This window comes from Trichoderma camerunense (assembly GCF_050948025.1).
Source record: "Trichoderma camerunense strain CBS 138272 chromosome Unknown V8C40scaffold_3, whole genome shotgun sequence".
In the NCBI taxonomy this organism is placed as follows: domain Eukaryota; kingdom Fungi; phylum Ascomycota; class Sordariomycetes; order Hypocreales; family Hypocreaceae; genus Trichoderma; species Trichoderma camerunense.
Window position 1 is genome coordinate 1,915,022 of NW_028145367.1, and position 20,042 is coordinate 1,935,063.

The following is a 20,042-nucleotide window of genomic DNA, read 5'->3' on the forward strand; positions in this document are numbered from 1 at the left end:
GGGTTAGTACATGTATAGTAATATAAAGAGAAAAAGAAAGAAAAAAAGAAGAATGAGGAAAGGAATTGGATGTGATTGTGACGAGATTGAGAGCGGCGTCTTTCGTCACATGGCGGGGGCGCGGGCTGTGTTTATCTTGCGTCGAGTGAGGTGAGCGGGTGAGGTGAGGCGATTGGTGAGAATGGCGTGCAGGAGGAATCGTGGCATGGCAATTGAACGGCGGTTGGTCAATTGACGGTCCAATCGCAGATGATTTGTTCGTTTTGAGAATGGATTGGACAGAGGGAACCTTGAGAGGTGCATATGCGTGTATGTATGTACGTGTATATGTAAGTGAGTGCGTATGTAGGTATGTATGTTATATGTTACGGAGTAGCCTATGTTGTGCCGTATGTATGTGTGGCATGAGAGAGATAAGAGAGAGGGGGGCGGATGCTCGGCGGTCGTCCGTGCAAGGAAGAAGGAAAAGCAAGGCATACATTACGAATGCCTGAGTCAAGTTTTGGGCGCACGTGTGAGTTATCATTCCTGGGTGAGCTGCAGGGGTGCGAAAGGGAGGAAGAACAATGGGAGGATGGATTTGCGCGGTGCCAACAGGACATTGACATTAACATTGAGAAACTTAAGACAGAAGAGATGAACAGAGCAGAAAGGTTTGAGAGTAGAAGAGGCAAGAAAAGAGTGAAATTCCTACTATTTCGCATTGGTATCTAGTATGTAATGCCTTGACTCAGTCATCATTAACTGACATGTCATTGCGCTTCATGTACATGTACCTATGCCTCACGTCTTTACCGCAGTCTGCATGCATGCAAGCAGCAAACCAACAGCATAAGCGTTGATTTCTTCTGGGTAAAGAATCTTCTCTCAAAAAAGATTTATAACTTTACTACTATATCGCCATTAAAATGTAGCAAGACTCAAAAAGGGTTGGAATTAATTTGTCAATTGCAGTCTATGCAGCCTGAGCAGATTTACCCAGGTAGGTAGGTGAATATGCCATAACCTCCATACATAATACACATGATTTCCCCTTCCAGCTTATTGTCTTTTTCTTCTTTCTTTCGTCTTTGCTTACAATCCCATATCCAGCGCGCGCAGTTCTTTCATTATACATCATACAAAAGACATACAAAAGAAAACAAGAAATTCATCGCTAAAACTGTCCCTTCTTTCCCCTCTTTGCTTTCGACGTCAATTTTTAGAACTGCTTGCCCTTGTATCCCTTGGGGGCCAGCACGACGTTGTACTCGAGATCCAGCTCAGCCTTGTCGTCGCCCTTGAGCGGCTTAAAGTCGATAATGAGATCGTCCTTGACGGCGAAGACGGTGTCGGTGGCCAACCAGGGGTCGTCCTTGGGGTAGAGCTGGGTGGTGCATCCCTTGTACTCGGGGTGGGTGACCTAAATGAATTGTTGCGTTAGCCTATGTCCTTTCATACTGATTTCTTTATTTTTATATATATCCAGGAAATTAAACTCACCATGATGTGAATGTGCGCAGGACGCATGGGATGTCTGTCCATGAGCGACAGCAGCTTATACGAAGGCCCGTCGGTAGGCAGCGAATACGCCGTGGGATGGTAGCAGTAGAACCAGTATTTGCCGTTCTCGTCGGCCCTGAACTTGCCGCGCAGGTTGTTGGGCGTCTGGTTCTCCGGGTCCTGGAAGTCGTACTTGCCGTTGGCGCTGGCCTGCCAGATGTCGAAGACGGCGTTGGGGATGGGCTTGCCGGTGAGCAGGTCGGTGATTGTGCCGTGCATGAGGGCGACGCGGCCCGAGGGGTTGGGATCCTGGATGATGGAGGCGCCGTTGTCGCGGAAGGGGGCGTTGGGGGACCAGAAGGGGCCGAGGATGGAGGAGGAAGTCGGGTCGACGTCGCCCTCGGCCACGATTTTGTTGGCAATTTCATCAACGAGGCTGTGATGTTGGTGTTAGTTGAGGTGTTGAACAAGAGGTGAGCTTTACAAAGACTTACGACTCCAAACCCAGGACATCAGACACTCGGTGCGCCTCGTTGCGCGTCTTAGTCGAGATTTGGCCCACGGCGTTGATAAAGTGCACGCCCGTCATCCACTCGTCCACCGTCAGCTCGACCTCGCGCGCAAAGTCGTGCAGGTGCCGCAGCAGGGAGCTCATGACCTCGCGGTTGCGGGGTGTCATGTTGGGGCCCATGGTGTCGATGACGCGCTGCGTGAAAGTTGGGTCGAAGCGGCTGCTCTGGCCGTTGGTGCCATTGGTGGTGCCGTTGGTGGCCATTTTGGTGTTGATGAGATGTAGATGAGGTGAAGTTATAAGATGAGATAAAGGTTGAGGCGAGAGAGAGCATGCAGCTGCTACTGTGTTATACCAAGGTATCAAGAGAGTCTATCTTGGAAAGGATGAGTGAGGTGTGAAGAGATGGGGAGAGGATGGAGATGGACGGGAATGGCAAGCATCGAGATATATATATATGAGAATGGACAGATGGAAGTAGTATATAGTTGCTCCGTAATAGTTATTTGAATTAGTGTGTCTAACAGCTGTAATACGACTAATCCAGCACAGCAGCATCTCCGTATTCATCCCACTTGATCTCACATGCCATCATCCTCCCCCAGGCGGATAAAGGCTTTGTCTCTCTCAATCCCGCGCCACCCCGTCGTCAGTGGACCCTAGCTTAAGACTGGGACCCCAAAACGACGGAAAGCATGTCCGGGAGCTGATGTCGGGACTCGTCGTTAGCGAGCGAAACGAGGCGCGGGACAGCCGTACGAGTACTAATGTACTTGTATCTCCTGGGTATTGCCGCAGGCTTGGTGCAGGGGTGGGTTGCATACAAACTTGCAGGTACCTGGCTGCTTTGCCTGGATAGAATCATGTACAGAACATATCGCGACATTTCTGCCTCTCTTTTCTCTTTGTCTCTCTTTTTGCTTCAACTTTTCTAATTACTTTTACATGCAACTTATTTAGCAATTAATTCTCTCTCAACTTCACTGTAACACACTCAAACTCAGCTAAACTCCCACTAATTCAACCATCAAATTCCCATCCCACTCCCTCCGGATTCCCCTTCCGGCCCCCTTCACGGCTACATCCTTTATCTACCCGGCCCTGCCATTCCCATTCCACCCCAATCAATTACCGAACCTACAAACCGGCGGCAAAAGCCCCTCACTTGCTTCCCCTCTAGCGCCCTTCCCCCACATTTCCTTCTATGTAGCTCTTCTTTTTTTGCCCCGCGATTTTTTCTGTTCTCCGGATCCAGCGCGCGGCAACCGTCCAATGCCCGTGTTTCCAATACTAAGTCACTCGGACTTTTCTTTTCCTATGGTATGATTTTTTTCGTTAATTACAATTCGGCGCCTCGGATATGGCGGCGCTAAGTTTCTTCAAGGGGAGAGAAGAAGAGCGCGGCACTAGCTTCGGGATTTTTGGGGGTTGTTGGAGTAGCAAGCCGAATGACGATGCAGGCACCGGGGGGTAAAAGAATATCCTGGACCTGGAGATATTGACAAGCAATTACTGTCCAATGTATCCATTGATACTACTACTGTGACACCCCGTTTGGGCTATTGATTCCAGTTGCCAGCTTCAACGTCATGTGCAGATGAAGCCATCACGCTCTCTTCTCTTTTGTCATCGTAATCTCGGCTCCTGCACACGGTTCTTCTTTCACAATCCCACCTTCAGACACTCAACCTCAGCTCATCCTCGTCCCGCTCTCTCACACATCGCAAACCACCAAGCTCGACAACACCATAAGAAATTGCCCAGGATGCCGGTCCATCACCTCATGGTCGGCACGTGGACGCCTCCCGGTGCAATCTTCACCTTTGCATTCGACGACGAAGCTTTGACGCTCAAGCTCGTCAAGCGCACGGAGATTGCTCAAGATGAGCCCATCTCGTGGATGGCCTTTGACGTCAGTACAGCTGCTAACATCTCTTCTTCATTACTTGAGTATATTGACAATGAGGTTTCTGTACAATAGCATGAGAAGAAAGCCATCTATGGTGCCGCCATGAAGAAATGGTCCAGCTTCAAAGTCAATTCTCCCACCGACATTGTCCACCAAGCGTCTCACCCCATGCTTCACCACCGTACGTCTCATATCCATCTCATATAGCTACCTGGCTATACACAACTCATATCCTCAAACTCACCATCTAACACAAAAAACAGCCCTCGCCGCATCCTCCGAAACAAACACCCGCGCAATCTTCCTCCTCCCCGCCCGCAAGCCCCCCTACGCAGTCTACTGCAACCCCTTCTACAAGCACGCCGGCCACGGCTCCGTCTTCACCACCGACCCCAACTCCGGCGCCCTCACAACAAACGTCCAAAACTACGAGTACCAGCCCGACAGCGGCATCCACGGCATGGTCTTCGACCCGACCGAGACGTACCTCTACTCCGCCGACCTCAAGGCCAACAAGCTCTGGGTCCACAAGAAGCTCGACTCTGCCTCCCCCGAGCTCACGCTCGTCGGCTCCGTCGAATGCCCCGACCCGCGCGACCACCCGCGCTGGGTCGCCATCCACCCCTCGGGAGCCTACCTCTACGCCCTCATGGAAAAGGGCAACCGCATCTGCGAGTACCTCATCGACCCGGCTACTCACATGCCCGTCTTCACCCACCGCCACTACCCGCTCATCCCCCCCGGCATCCCCGACCGCTGGACCCAGTACCGTGCCGACGTATGCGCCCTCTCCCACTCGGGGAAGTATCTCTTCGCCTCGTCCCGCGCAAACAGCTTCGACCTGACGGGCTACGTTGCTGCCTTCAAGCTGTCAGACACCGGCGCCATCGAGCGCCAGATTTGTCTGAATCCCACGCCCACCAGCGGCGGGCACAGCAATGCCGTTGCGCCCAGCGACTGGTCCGACGAGTGGGTGGCCATTACCGACGATCAAGAGGGATGGCTGGAGATTTATCGGTGGCAGGACGAGTTCTTGGCGCGCGTTGCGAGGGTGCGTGTCCCGGAGCCGGGATTCGGCATGAATGCTATCTGGTATGATTAGACATGACGAAAGAAATAGACGGAGGAAGAAGAAAAGAGTTGGACAATTCCAAGGTAATAGAATCATAGAGTCCAGACTAAAGAAAGAAGAAGAAAAGACGTAGAGCATGTAAAAGAGACATGTAATATTGAAATAAAAGAGAACAAGAGCCTGTGTTCTCTGTATCGAGGACCAGTATCCGAACCCTTTCAAAACGCTAACATATAAATAGTGAAAACGGAGACTGCACTTTTTGCGACCCAGTGACCAGTATAACATTTTTGGTTTCTTCTGTGCCCTCTTTCTTCTTTTTGACATCATCCATCCTCCATCGTATTTCCTCCTGTTCCATGCACACTCGGAGTCGGCATTTCGTATCACCGCCGCTCGCTTGCACCATTCTGGCCCTTGCCCAGTAACGGCGTGTTTTCATTGTGCTCTTCCGTGCTCTCTGTGTCGACATTAGTCACCTTTGCGTCAGGAGTCGTGGTTGTCACCACCGTCGTTCCTAAACCCTGCTTGATCTTAAATACGCTTCCTCGCGTGCTGCTCAACGGGTTGGCCGCGCGGTTCGCAGGGCCAAGCTTCAACTGCTGTCGCATCTCGTCGAGTGAAGCTTTCACAGGTACGGGATTCTTCCCGATACGACCGTCGGGTCCTGCTGAGTGTTGGCGCTTCATAAATACGGCAGTTTTGGGAGGCCGCTCAAGGTGGCCCGAGTCGCTCTTGTAGGAGCCGACTTCGACATCCTGACCTTCTACATGCTTATGGTTATGGTTGCTGGCATGGTCTGGCGTCTTCCTAACAGCCACACCTGCGCCTGGCACGTCGCTATGTCTACGGTGAGCTCGGGGAGCAGGGGTCAGACGCCGAATAGCCTTGTGTACATCGACGTAGACATCTGATTCGTCAACAATTTCCCTACATATCTCGTGTCAGTAACTAGATTGCGCCGCAGGTAGTCGTAAAAAAAAGATAAGAACAGGCAGGGGGGGCAGAGAGAAGAAACCAGGAAAAGGGGAGCCAAAGTCCCATCTACTCTACTCACTCTCCAATAAGCTCTTCAATAACATCTTCCAAAGTGACAACACCGAGAGCACCGTGGTTAGAACCGGGGAATTCAGAGACCAGCACCATGTGCGATTTGCCTTCTTGGAAAAAGTTGATAATGTCCAAACAGCTCGTCTCGGGGCGTGTTTCCACAACAGCTCCCAATTGCACGTCTCTAACCAGAATCCGGTCCTCGGGATCGTACGTAATGAGCGTCTTGACGAGAAGCATGCCTACAAAGTCGGTCGGTTTGCCTGAGCGGTAGATTGGAATTCTCGAGTATCCGGAAGAGAGTATCGTATCCATGGTGGCCTCATCCAACACGTGGTCCTCGGCAAGAGTAAACACATCGTCCATAGGCGTCATGACTTCCGATATGGGCTTATCTTTGAGATCTAGGACGGCGGTGATGATGGTGACCTCATCCTGGTTCAATCGTTCCGATACTTCGCCAAGAGACTTGTGTAGCGTCACAAGCGTCTTGAGGCCGCTCTTCTTGTACAATGTGCCATGATCCTCTCCCAGAATCCAATCAAGCAGCTTCGCAGTGGGCCACGCTACAGGGCCCAAGAGGTACATGAGAATCAAGACGGGCGTGGACATGTATCCGCCAATAGGTAGGCCATATCTCACGCACACAGACTGAGGCACGATTTCACCAAAGATGACTATGCTCAGGGTTAGTCTTGGGACACGCGGCAACGGAAGCAAACGAAAAATCAATGCCAAGGATAGGTCAGGGGTGCTCACCGATAAGAATTGTACTACCCACAACAGCGGCAACACCGCCACCCAAGAAGCGGTCCAGCACCACGGGAAGCGATTCGTTAACGATGACGTTGGCGAGCAGTAAGGTGACGAGCACCCAATGCTTTCCGCGGTTAAGCAGAGTAAGGACTCGTTTTGCGTTTTTGTGTTGCGGTTCGTTGGGGTCGCCGGATAGGACCTGGAGGTAAATAGAGTCTTGGCCCATCAATCTGCCGCAATGTCAGTTTCGCATGCCTCGGGTATTTGGGTTTGGGACAACCGTACGCGATAGTCAAACCTGCAAAAGCACCGCCTAGGAGAACCAGCGTCATCGACGAGACCGCCAGCACCCACACAGGGGTGTTTGTGTCATGGTGGTCAGGCGCCGCCAAGGACGACACTGGTGCTGCTGAAGCCGTCAAGCAGAGACCGAGCACTCGCCCCAAGCCGAGGACAGCAGGGCGGAAGCTGGCAAGCCCTCCGGATGCTCCTCTCCTCGGCATAGCAGGATGAGTTTCTGGCTGGCTCGGATCGAGCGATGAATGCGTAGACCGCCGGTATCGAGGCTGTTAAATGTCCGGCCAATTGTCCTAGAGAGGGCACGTCTGGTGTTGCGATTGAAAAAGAGGACCCGCAGTCACTGGCTGCTGACGGTCGCGGGCGGACTGTCGTAGCGTGCGATCGCCAGAAACGCGATGACGACGTTGAAGAGATGGAAGCAATCAATGACCGAGAAATAGAAGAAGTGGAAGAGTAGAAACGAAAAGAGAAGCTCGTCCGTCAGGGCCGATGTCGATGCCTCGGGTGGGTTCCAAAGCCCTTGCGCAACCTCGCGAGGTTTTGGGAATGGATGAGAAAGTTTCGGTTTTGCCCAGCAGGAAAGGTCCAAGTTCGGAGCTCAAGCCAGACACAGCGCAACTGTCGGGAAGCTTTTGGACGCTCGAGCCCTGTGGGCCGCTGGAAGGTTAGCGGCCTCGGTGGAATCCAGTGGACCGTGCGCCAATGACGACTGGCCTGGTTCCTGCGCCAAAAGCGGCCCCACGCTCGGCAGTACGGCAGCAGGTGCTGTAGAGCGCACTACGGCCGATGTACACTGTACGTACCAGTCAACCGATGTGTATGCCCTCTAACAAGAGCTCAGTGTTTCTGCTTGGTTGAAACACACTCGCTCCCCATTCCACTGCCTAGCATGGCAGCGCATCAATCGCATTGTAAGCAGCTGATTCAGAATGGGACCACTAAATAGAGTAGTATTTAAGCTATGCTTGATTCGTGCTGTTGCTCTCCAATGTCTCTCTCATGTAAACCAACCCAAAAGCAGCAATGCAACGCCAAACTTGAAGCTGAAGCCCGTTATATCATCAATGGCTAATCGATAAGATACAATCACAGCTGCACCAACACCACATCCAGTACTCCCTCTGACCTACGCAATCCCTCCATCACCTCTTCATCTACCAGCCTATCTATTCCCAAAATCATCAAAGCCTCGTTTCCCTTTCTCACCGCGTCTGCTTCAGCTTGCTTCGAATCTTCGTCTAAGCTGGCAACCTGCATGAACCTGATGTTGATCCCGTGAGAGCCCAGCACCATGCCGACACCTCCAATTTTGCCCGGCTCATCATAATTGTGCAAGAAAATCATCGTCCCCTCAGGAGTGAACGTTGCATTGAACCGGTCCAGCTTGGAAATATACAACCGTTTGCCCGAGGCGTATCCCTCAATGATTTGCTCTCCGCTGCCGTCCTCCGCGTGTGCTGCTCTCAGTGTCACCAGGTTCGCATACGTCTGCTCCCCCGGCTGGTGCGAGTGTGTCTCGCTAATTTTGATGCCCTTTTCCTTGGCAATCAGCGCTGCGTTGACAATATTCACGTGAGAGTCGCTGAACGATGCAACCAGGCCCTTAACCAGTGCTGCGTACAGCGGCTTCGTGTTGGACATTCCCGCCAAGTCGCCGTGATAGATCAGCTCAAAGTTGCGGCCGCCGACCAGACCTCCCTTGGTCCTGACGAAGTGTTGCGTGTAGAGACGCCCCATCTTCTCAATCAGTTGCACAAACGGCTGGAGCTTGCGATACTCCTCGGGCAGAATGATTGGCGCGTTGACGGCGCTGGTGGGAAGGCCGCCTCGTAAGATCTCGAGCACTTGTGTACACACGTCTATTGATACGTTTTCCTGTGCCTCGACCGTAGAGGCTCCCAGATGAGGCGTGGCCACCACTTTGGGATGCCTGGTTATCTGTCCGGCTGCCGAGTCTGGCTTTGGAGGTTCCGAAGTAAAGACGTCGATTCCGGCCCCTGCAATCCATCCTTCGTCGAGGGCCTTGACCAATGCTGCTTCATTGTATACACCTCCCCTTGCGACGTTGAGCACTCTCGCAGTCTTCTTCATCAACTTGAATTCTTCTTCGCCGACAAGATCAAGCGTCGTTGCTAGCAGTGGCGTATGAATAGTGAGAAAGTCCACAACAGGTAAGATCTCCTTCAGGTTGGATGCCAAGTCAACACCCGCCTGACGTGCCATGTCTGGGTTTGCATAGGGATCGACCGCAATGACTTGCATGCCAAGGCCCTTTGCCATTCGTGCCACATTCATCCCGACTTTGCCCAACCCAACAATGCCAAGGACCTTCCGTCCCACCTCGATGCCAACGAGCTTGCTCCGTTCCCAGCCGCCCTGCTTTAAGCTTCCATCTGCTCTGCCAATATGCCTAGCAGTAGCAAGGAGCAAGGCTATCGTATGCTCCGCAGCAGCGAGGATGTTCCCCGAAGGCGAGTTGACGACAATGATGCCGCGCGAGGTTGCCGCTGGCACGTTGATGTTATCAACACCGACACCTGCCCTCGCCACCACGCGGAGCTTCTTGCCAGCAAGAAGAACCTCTTCCGTTACTTTAGTCTCGGACCGGACGATTAAACCATGGTATCCCGGAATCTGAGAAATGAGTTCCTCCGGGGTCATGCCCAGCTTGACGTCCACGTCAAAGTGCGGTTCCAGCATCGCCATGCCATCTGGTGAAACCTTTTCTGGGATGAGGATACGAGGCCTGCCTTCGGCAACACCTCTAGCGGCGCCATTGCTTGTTGCAATCGGAGTCATTCTTCTTTTATTTTCTTTTCAAAGTAATTTTATTCAACCAAAAGTGTGATGATCTCAACCATCGGGCATCAGCACATATGTATTATCAAATTTTGAACGTCAACTCAGCAATTGTGTGTAAGTGAAGAGAGCAGAGAAGACACCACAGAACGCGAGTTTATATCAGAAAACACTCCAAAGCCTCGTTTAACAAGAAGAAAGTCGAACAGTCTCTTATATGACGTTTAGCTACGCACCGCGACCCCTCAGTAAGCCGTGTGTCCATGGCCGCATTCGTTCAACCACGCCGGACGCCGCCACGCGCGCACAGTCATTTGCACCACTAACGGATAACAAACTCCCCAATCCTGGCGTCTGCTCGGACTTTGACGTGGGCTGTGGCTAAACCAGGGCACGACATCTCATCTTGTGATGAACTGCCAAAAGCTAGGAACATAAGATGTAACCTTGACGCTTGCAGGCGACGAATCTAAAGACGTCTAGGACGACGTTGTTATGTCATGCGATTTGTTACTTATCTTTCAGGGTCCCCCACGAAAGAGCAAACAAAGATCGTTGGACAACACCACTTTAAAACACGCCATGTGCACCTGCGGCTAATAGCCTGTGTCGAACCTATGACCTTTTTCTCAGCAGCACAACCTTTGAGGATCAACCGGAGATGCGGAGAGCCTAAGCGATCGATCTTGGGGAAGCGGGGGGGCACCACCACCACAACCACCCTTGGGAGCTGTCCGTCTTACCATTGGACAAGTCCTGGGACAGCAACAACGGCCCGTTTTGCCGGTGCCTTTCAGCGACATCCATCCTTTGTCTGGTTGAGTTTAGGTGGCATCGTCCGACTCGGTGTCAGATATCGCCTTCTGCCGAGAGTGCGTGTCCCCCCACTGAGTGACGCTCCTGGTCTCACGCTTGCTGCTTGGGAGTTTTTGACTGCTGCCTTGGAGAGGGAAATGCGGTGAGACCGCTGTGTTTCCATGTCAGCGTGTCATTTGCAGCACCAAATATTCATGTGCCGGCCGATAGTGCATGATGGGTTCGATTGAACTGGGAGTCTGTTCCCTGGTTCTCATCCATGTCGACTAGGAGCTTGGCCGGTGAGATTTCGACAGGGACTGTGCACGATAAGAAAGGTGAATTACTTGCTTGTTTCCGTTGCTCAGACAACATGCAGCCTGTCAGATTGAGCCATAAATCCAGTTGCCCTCTAAAATACCTATAAATGCATTGTCATCCCTGCATGTGTAAACATGTATGATACATCATTTGCGCAAATTAGCCAAATTGCAGCATTAAACAGCGACTCAGTTATTCTTCGTCCTCTTCTTCGTCGCCGCTATGCTGCTCCTCGCCCCCCTCGTCGTCTTCATCGTCACTCTCATCGTCGTCGAGATTAGGATCAGGCATAACAACGCTGTTAAGAAAAGTAACCTGTTAAGCCACAGTTAGCATGGACTTTAAAATTGGGCAGAGAGCGGCGATAGATGAATGTAGTAAATGGGGAAAACATACGAAACCAGACAGGCCCCTCAGTACTTCCTTGAGTTTTGCCTGCGCATTGTCACTGCTTAGCAGTTCATCGTCAATCTTGGTCCCGACGGTGAAGTTTCGGAGCTTGAGGAGTTCTATATCTCGATGTGTGACTTCGTAACCCTAGTAATAGACAATTAGCCAAGCATTAAATAGAAACGTGGGAGAATGCATCAAAATGGCAAGACACAGTAACGACATACCATTGGTTTCTTTTTCAGCGCATTCTCTTGATTCTTCGCCACAAAAGCCTTAACCACACCCTCGACCCCATCCTTGGCCTTGACTAAAGGGAAAAACTCCTTCTTGAAGAGCGGGTCAGCAAAGGCTCGGCGCCACCTCTGAGGCCTCTCATCGATGCTCTGCCGCAGCTTCGTCAGGTATGCCGCCTCCGGATGCCAGAGACCGCCGCCGATGAAGGCGGACTTTGGCTCGCAGTGGATGTAATACACCGCGTAGGGACCTTTGCGGCCCGTACGAGACCACGCAGCGGAAAAGTGAGGCTATGTTTAGGTTAAGAGTGAGAAAAGAGTCTTCAGGAGGGCGATGGGATGAAGAGTGCCTACCTTGTATGGGGTGGGATCTTTGCTGAAGCGGATATCACGGTGAATGCGAAATATGACATCTTTGGCAGGCAATTCGGGTATGGTCTCGTCGACTTCAATAAGTGTCTGTGTTGTCGCTTCGACAAACGACTGCCAATCCTTCAACGCTCTTCTGTACTCTCCATCGTGTGCTGTAATATTCTGTGTCAGTCGACATGAAGCTAGATGTAGGGAAGGCTGGAGTATTCGAGACGCTCACCTTTAAGCCATGGTCTCTTATTATTGGCCTTCAAGTCCCGCAGAAACAGCATAGTGTTTTTATGCACCTTGTGGTCCTCGTATTCCACACCTCCCGTATCTCTCATCTTCTCCAATGGAATGATCGTAACCTTTCTCGGTCCGCCATCATCCTCATCTTCATCGTCTTCGTCGTCCTTGTCATCTTCGTCTTCAGGCACATCATTATACTGGTCCTCATCAGACTCCTCTTTAGCTTTCTTAGCAGGACGTCCGCGGGATCTCTTCTTCGGTTGTACTTCCGCTTCTTCCTCTGACTCTTCTTTGTACTGCTCTTCTTCAGATTCGCTCTCTGCGAGTCTAGCCCGCTTTTTTGGCTGAGTTACGCGCTTCTTGCGTTCAGAAACTACCTTTTCTTCTTCCTCTTCGTCACTTGAGCCTTCAAAATAGGCGCTCTTCAACTGCGTGCTAGATAAGCGGCCAGATCGCCGGCGCGTACCAGCAGCCTCCTGCTTCGGAGCAGATCGTTTCGCAGCAGGCATGACTGAATATTCAAAAACTTCAGGTGCTATTTCAAAATACCAATTGCTTGCTATGATGAGGAAGAAAGACACAAGAAACGCCTTTTGTTGCTGCCGCCCTTGTGAAGAGCTGATTCGATGTCGTCATTCGTCATCCATGGCGCGACAACGCGTCGTAGATATGAGCTGCCTCCGCGCTATCACGTGACGGATTCTTATATGATGGACCGCTTCTAATGGGTTCATACAAAGTCATACAAAATCACCACAGCTTCGGGTGAACGAGAGTGGGAGTGGGAATTTTTCATTCTTCTCTCTAATCGACTAATACTAGTGATTCTACGGCGAAATATCTTCGGAAACCTGTTCCAGCACGTCGGTCGGCCGAAATCTAGCCACCATCAACCTGATACCAAGATCACCGTATAAATCCATACGAATCCCTAGATTCGCTCACCATTTCCCGGACTTAACCCTGCCTCTCCCAAGGCATCATCGAATTCTCAAGCCCAGAGGCTTTGAACGTGTTTCGCATCGAGCCAAACATCTTCTTCAAAAACTCGAGATCTTTCACCTTGGCACTAATCCACTTCTCCGCCAGGCCATCCGTATTCTCGCCGTCTGGGCCCATGGCCTGGGCAGCCGTGGCACAAACCCTCGCCACGCTCTGCATTCTGCCAAACTCTTCTCCGGGAATTGCTTCCAATTCTTCAGGCAGATAGATAATTTCCATGACCTTGAGGAGACGCCGTGGGAATTCCATGTTGATGATCTGCTCGGACTCGCAGAGATTGATGAGCTTCTTCTTGTAAGACGCCCAATTAGAGGCTGGTATGGCCGAGAGCTCGGAGGTGAGGTAGATGAGTGTTCCCTCGAGGCGCTCACGGCGGCTATTGGCAATAGATGGGTTGAATGAGACCTTGGGTGGCTGCTGGTCTTGGAGTTCCTTGAGGCGAAGCAAGGTGCTTGTCATCTTGTCCTGTCGAGTGACCAACTCCTCTGGAGTAGCATCTGCAACCATGTCGAGGAGGTTGATCACCAGCTGTTCCTGGCTATCGTCTTCTTGATCTTCCGTGATTTCGATAGCCTTCTTGGCACCAGCAGTCTTTCTACGCCGAGATTTTGGAGCCGTCGCAACAGGGTCATCCAGATCCATGGTATCCTGCAGTGAGCTAATGTCACTTGCTCGACTAGCCTGCAAGCACGATCTCGAGTAAGTATCTGTTCCCTGCAATATATTTGCACGGAGTCAACACAGAAAAAATCCAACTTACCGTGAGTGGTGCGGATTCCTCATCGAGAGTGACATGGTCATTGTTCTGCGTATCATCAGCCATGTTGTCTGTTGTTGTAGTCGGGTTGACGATGGAGCCTGAAATATCTTTGTGCAGCTCTCTAGCTCTCAGTCGCTCGTTTCTTGCGAATGATTTCGTCGAGTCACCGCGATGATAATTCAAGACGTTGGCTACGTCAGCTGGTCAGGAGGGCGAACGTGGTGCTTCGCTCCTGAAAAGACGTGACTCTGCAACGATGGTGAAAGATGGAAAGGTCGAGGTCGTATCCCTCGTGCACACTGCAAATTACCTTGAGTCACAGATGGACTTAGGTTTGGCCGTGGTGGAAGGTAGAGAATTTTCCAGCTGCGAGTCACCTGGCTGCTCGAAGATATAGGCGTAACGTATCTACGTACCTCTATTCACTGCCGCCTGTGTAACTTGCAAACACCACGCCTGTTATAGCGAGTATGGCTCCCAAGTGAATTAGCATAACAGGCATCACATCTAATGTAGCTAACGTGACTTGTAAATTAACAGAATAATTCCATTTGCAGCTCTTATCACTACGAAACAATACTTATATCTAGCCATATATAGGTATCTTTAGCACTGTTGATGATCTGCGCTCTATCATGACAATGTAAAGTGCAAAATGCAGACGGCCCGCGATAGAAGAGATATATAGCTTAGCAGTACATTCGAGATGAACAAATATAAAGTAACAATGTCATATCCTTCAGAATATCATTGGCTTCCTCTATTAGAAGTTTAACATGGCTTGGGAGAGCTATTCCATAGACTTTTATAGCCCGGTGTAATCGGATTCTAGGAATAGAAGAGGGTTGATCTATCGCTCTATACCTAGGTATTATGCGTCAAATATTTTAAGGTAGAGAGGGTCCAGCTCACATTCCAACATTAAACACGTGTATCTGTCTCCGCCGCGGTGAATTGCTGGTAGGATTCTCGTAGGCTATCTAGTAGGGCTCCTTTTGGATGATGCAGCACTCGTGCAGGTGTAGAGTACACGATGAATCCATGTAGCCGTCCCAACGACGCCACTTGGGAATTTCATTGAGCAATAGAGGACTTGGTTAGGCTTACTATGTGCAACAGTGGTCAAATAGAATGAGCAAAGAGCAGAAATAGGTCTATGGGTAGAGTATATACAGCATTGCCTCTACATGCCTGTGGGCGTTGAGTAGTAACTGAAGGTTTTGAGTTGTTTTCGCGATGTCATCTCATTATTTATGAAACAGCAGCAGAAAAGTAACACATAGCGTAATTGTTTTATAGCAGAATTGAAAGTTTGCTCTCCTTTCTTCTTTTTAGATTGTGTGGTTGTGTGAGTGAATCCACGGGTGACATCCCCTCAATAGCCGATCAGCTGCCTTCATTCATCTTGCCCGTATCCCAACACCAAATCCACATAATCAAAGCACCAACACCCAAGAATAAACACCCAAAGTAAAAGTAAAACCAGTCGCTTCATCCCCGTTGTAGAAACACATATCCCCTCTTTGAATGTATCCTTTCATCCACCAACAAGCGCAACCTCTTCATAACGCCCGTCCTATTCGGCCGCGCAGGCTGTGCTGCGTTTTGGAGAGACTTGCTGCTGTTTGACGTGGAGAATCGTCGTTTGACGGATGAAGAGAACGGGAGAGTCGTTACGAAGTCGTTGTATTCGTCTGCGTTGGGTATCGGGACGATGAATCCCGGGTATGACAATCCTATCATACTGCTTGTTTGTTGGTTAATTTTGATGTTTTCTTGAGCTTCTCTTTGGGATATGATAACGCTGCTTTCTTCAAACGAGCTGGTTTATTGAATCCATATTATATAAGTAAAAATAGGGGGGAGAGAGAAATCAGCAAGACAGAAAAGACATAGTCTCCATTCCGGCATGCCATTCCAAGCCGCCTTTCAAATGATCGACGACGCCTCATCTGACTAGCATCACCCAGCTGACAGACTCAATTCACATCATAAAGCATATATATGCCCATGGCATAACTTATAAACAGAGAGTTGCATTTAGTGTCTGATCTTTGTCTATTAAGTCTCAATGAGGGCTCTTGTTTTTCCATATCACAATTTATAAATGCACTCTTTTTGGGTCAAATGTAATTAATGAATATTGCTCAGTCATTGACTCGTGACAATGAATGGCATGAAAGCTTGTCAATCAGCCGTCTTGAAACCATCAGCCGCCACGCGCTAAATCAAGCCATAGGTATGCAACAGTATCATTCCAAAAGCTAAGAGTCGTGAGACTCTCCAACACGCAAACGTGGAACATGTCAATGCAAGAAGAGGACTGACTCAGCCAGTGTTTGATAGACACAAAACGCGGCAACATCATCTCACAGCAGCAAGTAGAGGAAACGTCCATCTTCCAAGAGCATACAGCAGTCGAGCATCGTGTTATATTCGATTGACTAACATCACGTGTAAAGACAACAGGATAAAGCATCGTCAGCATCGAAAATGCCTCCTGATTGAAGCCATGTATTGCAGCTAGCCTCCCTCTCTCTGTCACTGATTCAACTTCCAAATAGACCTGTTCCCAACGCCCGATTCTAATCCCAAATGCAAAAAGCCAAGACTCAATCGCCATATCATCTTTTGTGCCCATGATGTATCCATTTGCTAAATCAGAAAAAAAGAAGAACAAAACTCCTCCCATGGTTCCATGCACGCCATCATATACAACGCATTACACATTGACTCGGGCTTCCGTTAGCTGGTTTCATCCACCTCCAAGCCCTCCAGAACTTTGATAGCTCTTGTGCCCTCCATCTCGAATCGGTTGACCAAAGACTCGCATTCGAACTTGAGCTTCTTCTCGGCCTCGGCTGCGTTAAAGTAAATCCACTCTTCGACAGTCATTCGTCTTTCCGGACTTGTCAATTCCTTTCCTCGTTTCAAAAAACGATCTACCTCATTCTCCTTGCCCGGACTTTCGAGCGGCGTCTCAAATATCGCCTCCAGACTCGCCGTTACCCATGGCGTTGTGCTTCGAACACCGGCCATAACGTTGCGCTTCGAAGGTGATCCATGGGTGGGAGTTGACGCCTTGGGGGCCAGCACAAGGCGCTTGGCGGCGGTGAGATTAGAGGGCGGCTGGTTCTCTGCGTCTGATGATTGAGGGGATTGCGAAGGCGATAGAACCGCCTGCCTAGCCGAAGGCACAGGCGACAAAAGCTTGGATGGAGTACCAGACAACGCTGCCAGGGACCCAGCCGCTCCCCTAGGAGAGAAAATGGCTCGGACTGGCGACTGCTTAGGCAATCGCATAGGTTCCTCCACTGATTCCTGAGCTTCGACAAAGTCATCCTCGACTTCCGTCTCTACAGGCTCCACGGGTATCGCTTCGACCAATTTCTTAGCCGGTCTTCCGCGTCCACGCTTCCCAGGAGCGCTCTTCTCAGCAGCTGCAATATCACGAGGACCGTGTAACACGGAGGTAGTTTTAGACGGCCGTCCCCTTCGTTTTGGTGCTGGGGCAGGCGCAGCCAAGATGTCTTCATCCGACCCCGTTGACTCCAGTGACAGCAATGACGCATTTGAGGGTCGACCACGAGCTCGCTTTATAGGGGCATCCGCAGGAGGGGCATCACCAGTCTCAGCGGACAATAGAGATGCTAATGACAACCTAGACGGTGGTCGACCCGGTCCGCGCTTAATTGATTGTTGTGACGACTCAGCAACATCAAGAGTGGCAGATTCATCTTGCGACCCGAGCGAGGCCCTTGGCCGTCCACGCCCTCGCTTTCCAGCAGCAGTGCTGCCCGCACTAATGTCAGCCGATCCCACTCCCTCTTCTTCCTGCTGTGACTCTGGGAATTCGGACTCAGTCTCTTGTTGGACCTTTTGGGCCTTGACTTGTTTTGCCCCTTTTTGCACACCAGCTTTGCGACCTCTTTTAGGTTTCGGGGGCTGCTCTGTTTCGTCAACCTCCATCTCAGCCTGTAAGGCTTTAAGCTCGTCATCAAGCTCATTCTCAGCGGGTTCGGGCACCGCCGGATCAAACATGGCATACTCAGGCGACCTTGGCTTTGCGGGTCGAAAAGCCTCATTCTCCGAGTCTGTCACAGTTCTATTTGCTTTGACCTTGTTTCGTAACAAGTCAGAATCGTATGAAATCTCCTCATCGTCGGTGAATTGTCGATCCAGGTCAGCCTCCAGTTCACGTTCAATCTCATCATCGTCTGGAATCCCGCCGCGAGCCCGTAAGGACGCCATGGATGCATGCGAGATCAACTTCGGGGCGCCCTTACGACCCCTCTTGGAAGGAGGCTGCGCTGCATTCTTTTTGTAGGAAGCCCTAGAGATGTCGGTCGCCTCGGAGTCGTATTCATGAACACCATCAATGCTACCAACGCTAGGGGTTCGTGACGCTCGCTTTTTCGATATTGGCCCGTCTGTTGAACTCAGTACTGGGTCTTCCACTGCGTCGCTCGGCCTCTTCTTGCCGCGCCTAGCTTTTGGGCGCTGTGTTTCTTCCTCCATCTGGCTACTCTGGTCCAGCTCAGACTGTTCATCTTTCTGGATCTTCTTTCTACCAGCCTTTGCCGCGGCCCCCTTCTTTGCTCTGGGTTTTTTCATGTCCAGTTGTGAAGCCGAAGACGCAGTTGTAAGAACACTGTCTTCAGGTCCTATGCTCGCATCACTGGCATTTGAAATGTCGGCTGCGGCTGTCCCATAAGACTGAACAGATGATGCCGAGTTGCGCGATGCTTTTCCACGTACAGAGCCTTTTCCCAGTGCCCTGTATTGGCTAATTAGGGAGAAAAAGGGACAATCAGGGGATCGATTGTAATGTTCATCTCTAGATGACAGTTAGTCAGTCTGTACGGGCCAGGGGACAGATGGTCAAGTCTCACAAAGGTTTGTCACCCTGCTCCCATCCATCGAGTGCCAGTTGACAGTATGTACACGTAGCCATGTCGTCTGATTCTTCGGTCGGGGTGTACTTCCACCCAGCATCCACCAGCTGGTAAGATGTCAGCATGATATTTCAGTTCCTAGGTTTCATCTTCTAGAGCGGCGACAAACCTGCTTAGTCTTGCACTTCCATCCCTTCTTGTTTTCGTGAGGCCATCGGTCCGCAAAAGTCGCTCTACGTGCTTCGATCATCTCGGGGTCGTTGGGATCCTCTCGTCCATAGTCGCCCATGTCAACCTCAATGGCAGCAACTATTGCCCAGCCGCAATGGGGGGCATGTTTGACGTGCTCGTATATCGGGTCATCGCCTGCTTCCCATCCATCGAGTCCCTTTCCGCATAGAAAACAAATAGTGTTATCTGGGCTATCAGGGCTTGGTCTAAACACAAACCCGGCCCTAGCAAGCTACAGAAGAGAAGAGGTCAGCACGTCTCCCATCGATGCGCTGCCTGGAAATAATAGGGCGCGTACGCTTGCGATAGAAATCTGCTTATGGGGCCAATTGAGAGCCTTGGCTGCTCGGCCACCGGTTGTTGATCCGCGCTTCCTAGTGGCTTTCTGAAAGGAAGCCAGGCGGGCTTCGTAGGTAAAATACTGATCAAATTCTGTGGCCATGTTGAGGATCGCCTCAGGCGTAGGCGAGGGATAGCAGCTGGAGGCTTGTTGTTGTATACTCGTATATTGGCTCCAGGTCGGAATGGCGTGAACAGGAGACAACGCAGGCACGAAGGGCGCAAAGCTCTTAACCGACTATCAGAGGCACAAGAGCAGCATCTCAGGAAGTGCCAACTGGGTGTATATCGGCGGTTTGCGAGACGTGATTGTGAGGTATCTGTGTTTTGTCGAGGCCTGATAGAGGTGGGATATCGGGGTTTCGGCTTCGATTGGGGGAGTTGAGTCGAGATTGTGCCTGCAAGAATGGACAGCAGCTGAGACAACAGTTGATTGTTTGTTTGACGCTGCATCGTGACGTGGGTCCGCGACCGCGTTTGTTTACTTCCATCGCAGGGGTGGGGCGCGGGTTCAGCCACTGAACTTACAGCGCTTGGCTCCCTGGAAGCCCCTGGAAGCGCCACACTAGGGAGGGCTGGCACCGTAATTTG

General features: G+C 50.9%; 6 protein-coding genes across 6 annotated transcripts; 1 reads left to right on the forward strand and 5 right to left on the reverse strand.

Moving 5' to 3' along the window:
• Nucleotides 1-929: 929 nt before the first annotated feature.
• Nucleotides 930-2,493, reverse strand: V8C40DRAFT_236379 (Intradiol ring-cleavage dioxygenase). Its single transcript, XM_083214031.1, has 3 exons — nucleotides 1,977-2,493; nucleotides 1,483-1,918; nucleotides 930-1,402 (listed from the first exon to the last, which is right to left on the reverse strand). The coding sequence occupies exons 1-3, from the start codon at nucleotides 2,255-2,257 to the stop codon at nucleotides 1,202-1,204; spliced, it is 918 nt and encodes a 305-aa protein (XP_083077275.1). The 5' UTR covers nucleotides 2,258-2,493; the 3' UTR covers nucleotides 930-1,201.
• A 637-nt stretch (nucleotides 2,494-3,130) lies between these two features.
• On the forward strand, nucleotides 3,131-5,205 carry V8C40DRAFT_236383 (carboxy-cis,cis-muconate cyclase). Its single transcript, XM_083214032.1, has 3 exons — nucleotides 3,131-3,905; nucleotides 3,975-4,083; nucleotides 4,166-5,205. Exons 1-3 carry the CDS (start codon nucleotides 3,591-3,593, stop codon nucleotides 5,002-5,004), a joined length of 1,263 nt encoding a protein of 420 aa, XP_083077276.1. The 5' UTR covers nucleotides 3,131-3,590; the 3' UTR covers nucleotides 5,005-5,205.
• A 155-nt stretch (nucleotides 5,206-5,360) lies between these two features.
• Nucleotides 5,361-9,879, reverse strand: V8C40DRAFT_273079 (phosphoglycerate dehydrogenase; the record flags this gene model as incomplete). The annotated part of the gene is made up of 5 exons (XM_083220430.1): nucleotides 5,361-5,904; nucleotides 6,032-6,701; nucleotides 6,784-7,010; nucleotides 7,066-7,346; nucleotides 8,197-9,879. 5 exons carry the CDS (start codon nucleotides 9,877-9,879, stop codon nucleotides 5,361-5,363), a joined length of 3,405 nt encoding a protein of 1,134 aa, XP_083077277.1.
• A 1,135-nt stretch (nucleotides 9,880-11,014) lies between these two features.
• V8C40DRAFT_148384 (DUF2461 domain-containing protein) lies at nucleotides 11,015-12,850 on the reverse strand. Its single transcript, XM_083211276.1, has 5 exons — nucleotides 12,214-12,850; nucleotides 11,976-12,145; nucleotides 11,613-11,912; nucleotides 11,392-11,532; nucleotides 11,015-11,310 (listed from the first exon to the last, which is right to left on the reverse strand). Exons 1-5 carry the CDS (start codon nucleotides 12,731-12,733, stop codon nucleotides 11,188-11,190), a joined length of 1,254 nt encoding a protein of 417 aa, XP_083077278.1. The 5' UTR covers nucleotides 12,734-12,850; the 3' UTR covers nucleotides 11,015-11,187.
• A 128-nt stretch (nucleotides 12,851-12,978) lies between these two features.
• V8C40DRAFT_236394 (uncharacterized protein) lies at nucleotides 12,979-14,512 on the reverse strand. Its single transcript, XM_083214033.1, has one exon. The coding sequence runs from the start codon at nucleotides 13,866-13,868 to the stop codon at nucleotides 13,182-13,184; it is 687 nt and encodes a 228-aa protein (XP_083077279.1). The 5' UTR covers nucleotides 13,869-14,512; the 3' UTR covers nucleotides 12,979-13,181.
• A 1,777-nt stretch (nucleotides 14,513-16,289) lies between these two features.
• V8C40DRAFT_236395 (baculoviral IAP repeat-containing protein) lies at nucleotides 16,290-19,890 on the reverse strand. The gene is made up of 4 exons (XM_083214034.1): nucleotides 19,411-19,890; nucleotides 19,051-19,344; nucleotides 18,879-18,988; nucleotides 16,290-18,823 (listed from the first exon to the last, which is right to left on the reverse strand). Exons 1-4 carry the CDS (start codon nucleotides 19,552-19,554, stop codon nucleotides 16,732-16,734), a joined length of 2,640 nt encoding a protein of 879 aa, XP_083077280.1. The 5' UTR covers nucleotides 19,555-19,890; the 3' UTR covers nucleotides 16,290-16,731.
• Between the last annotated feature and the right edge of the window lie 152 nt (nucleotides 19,891-20,042).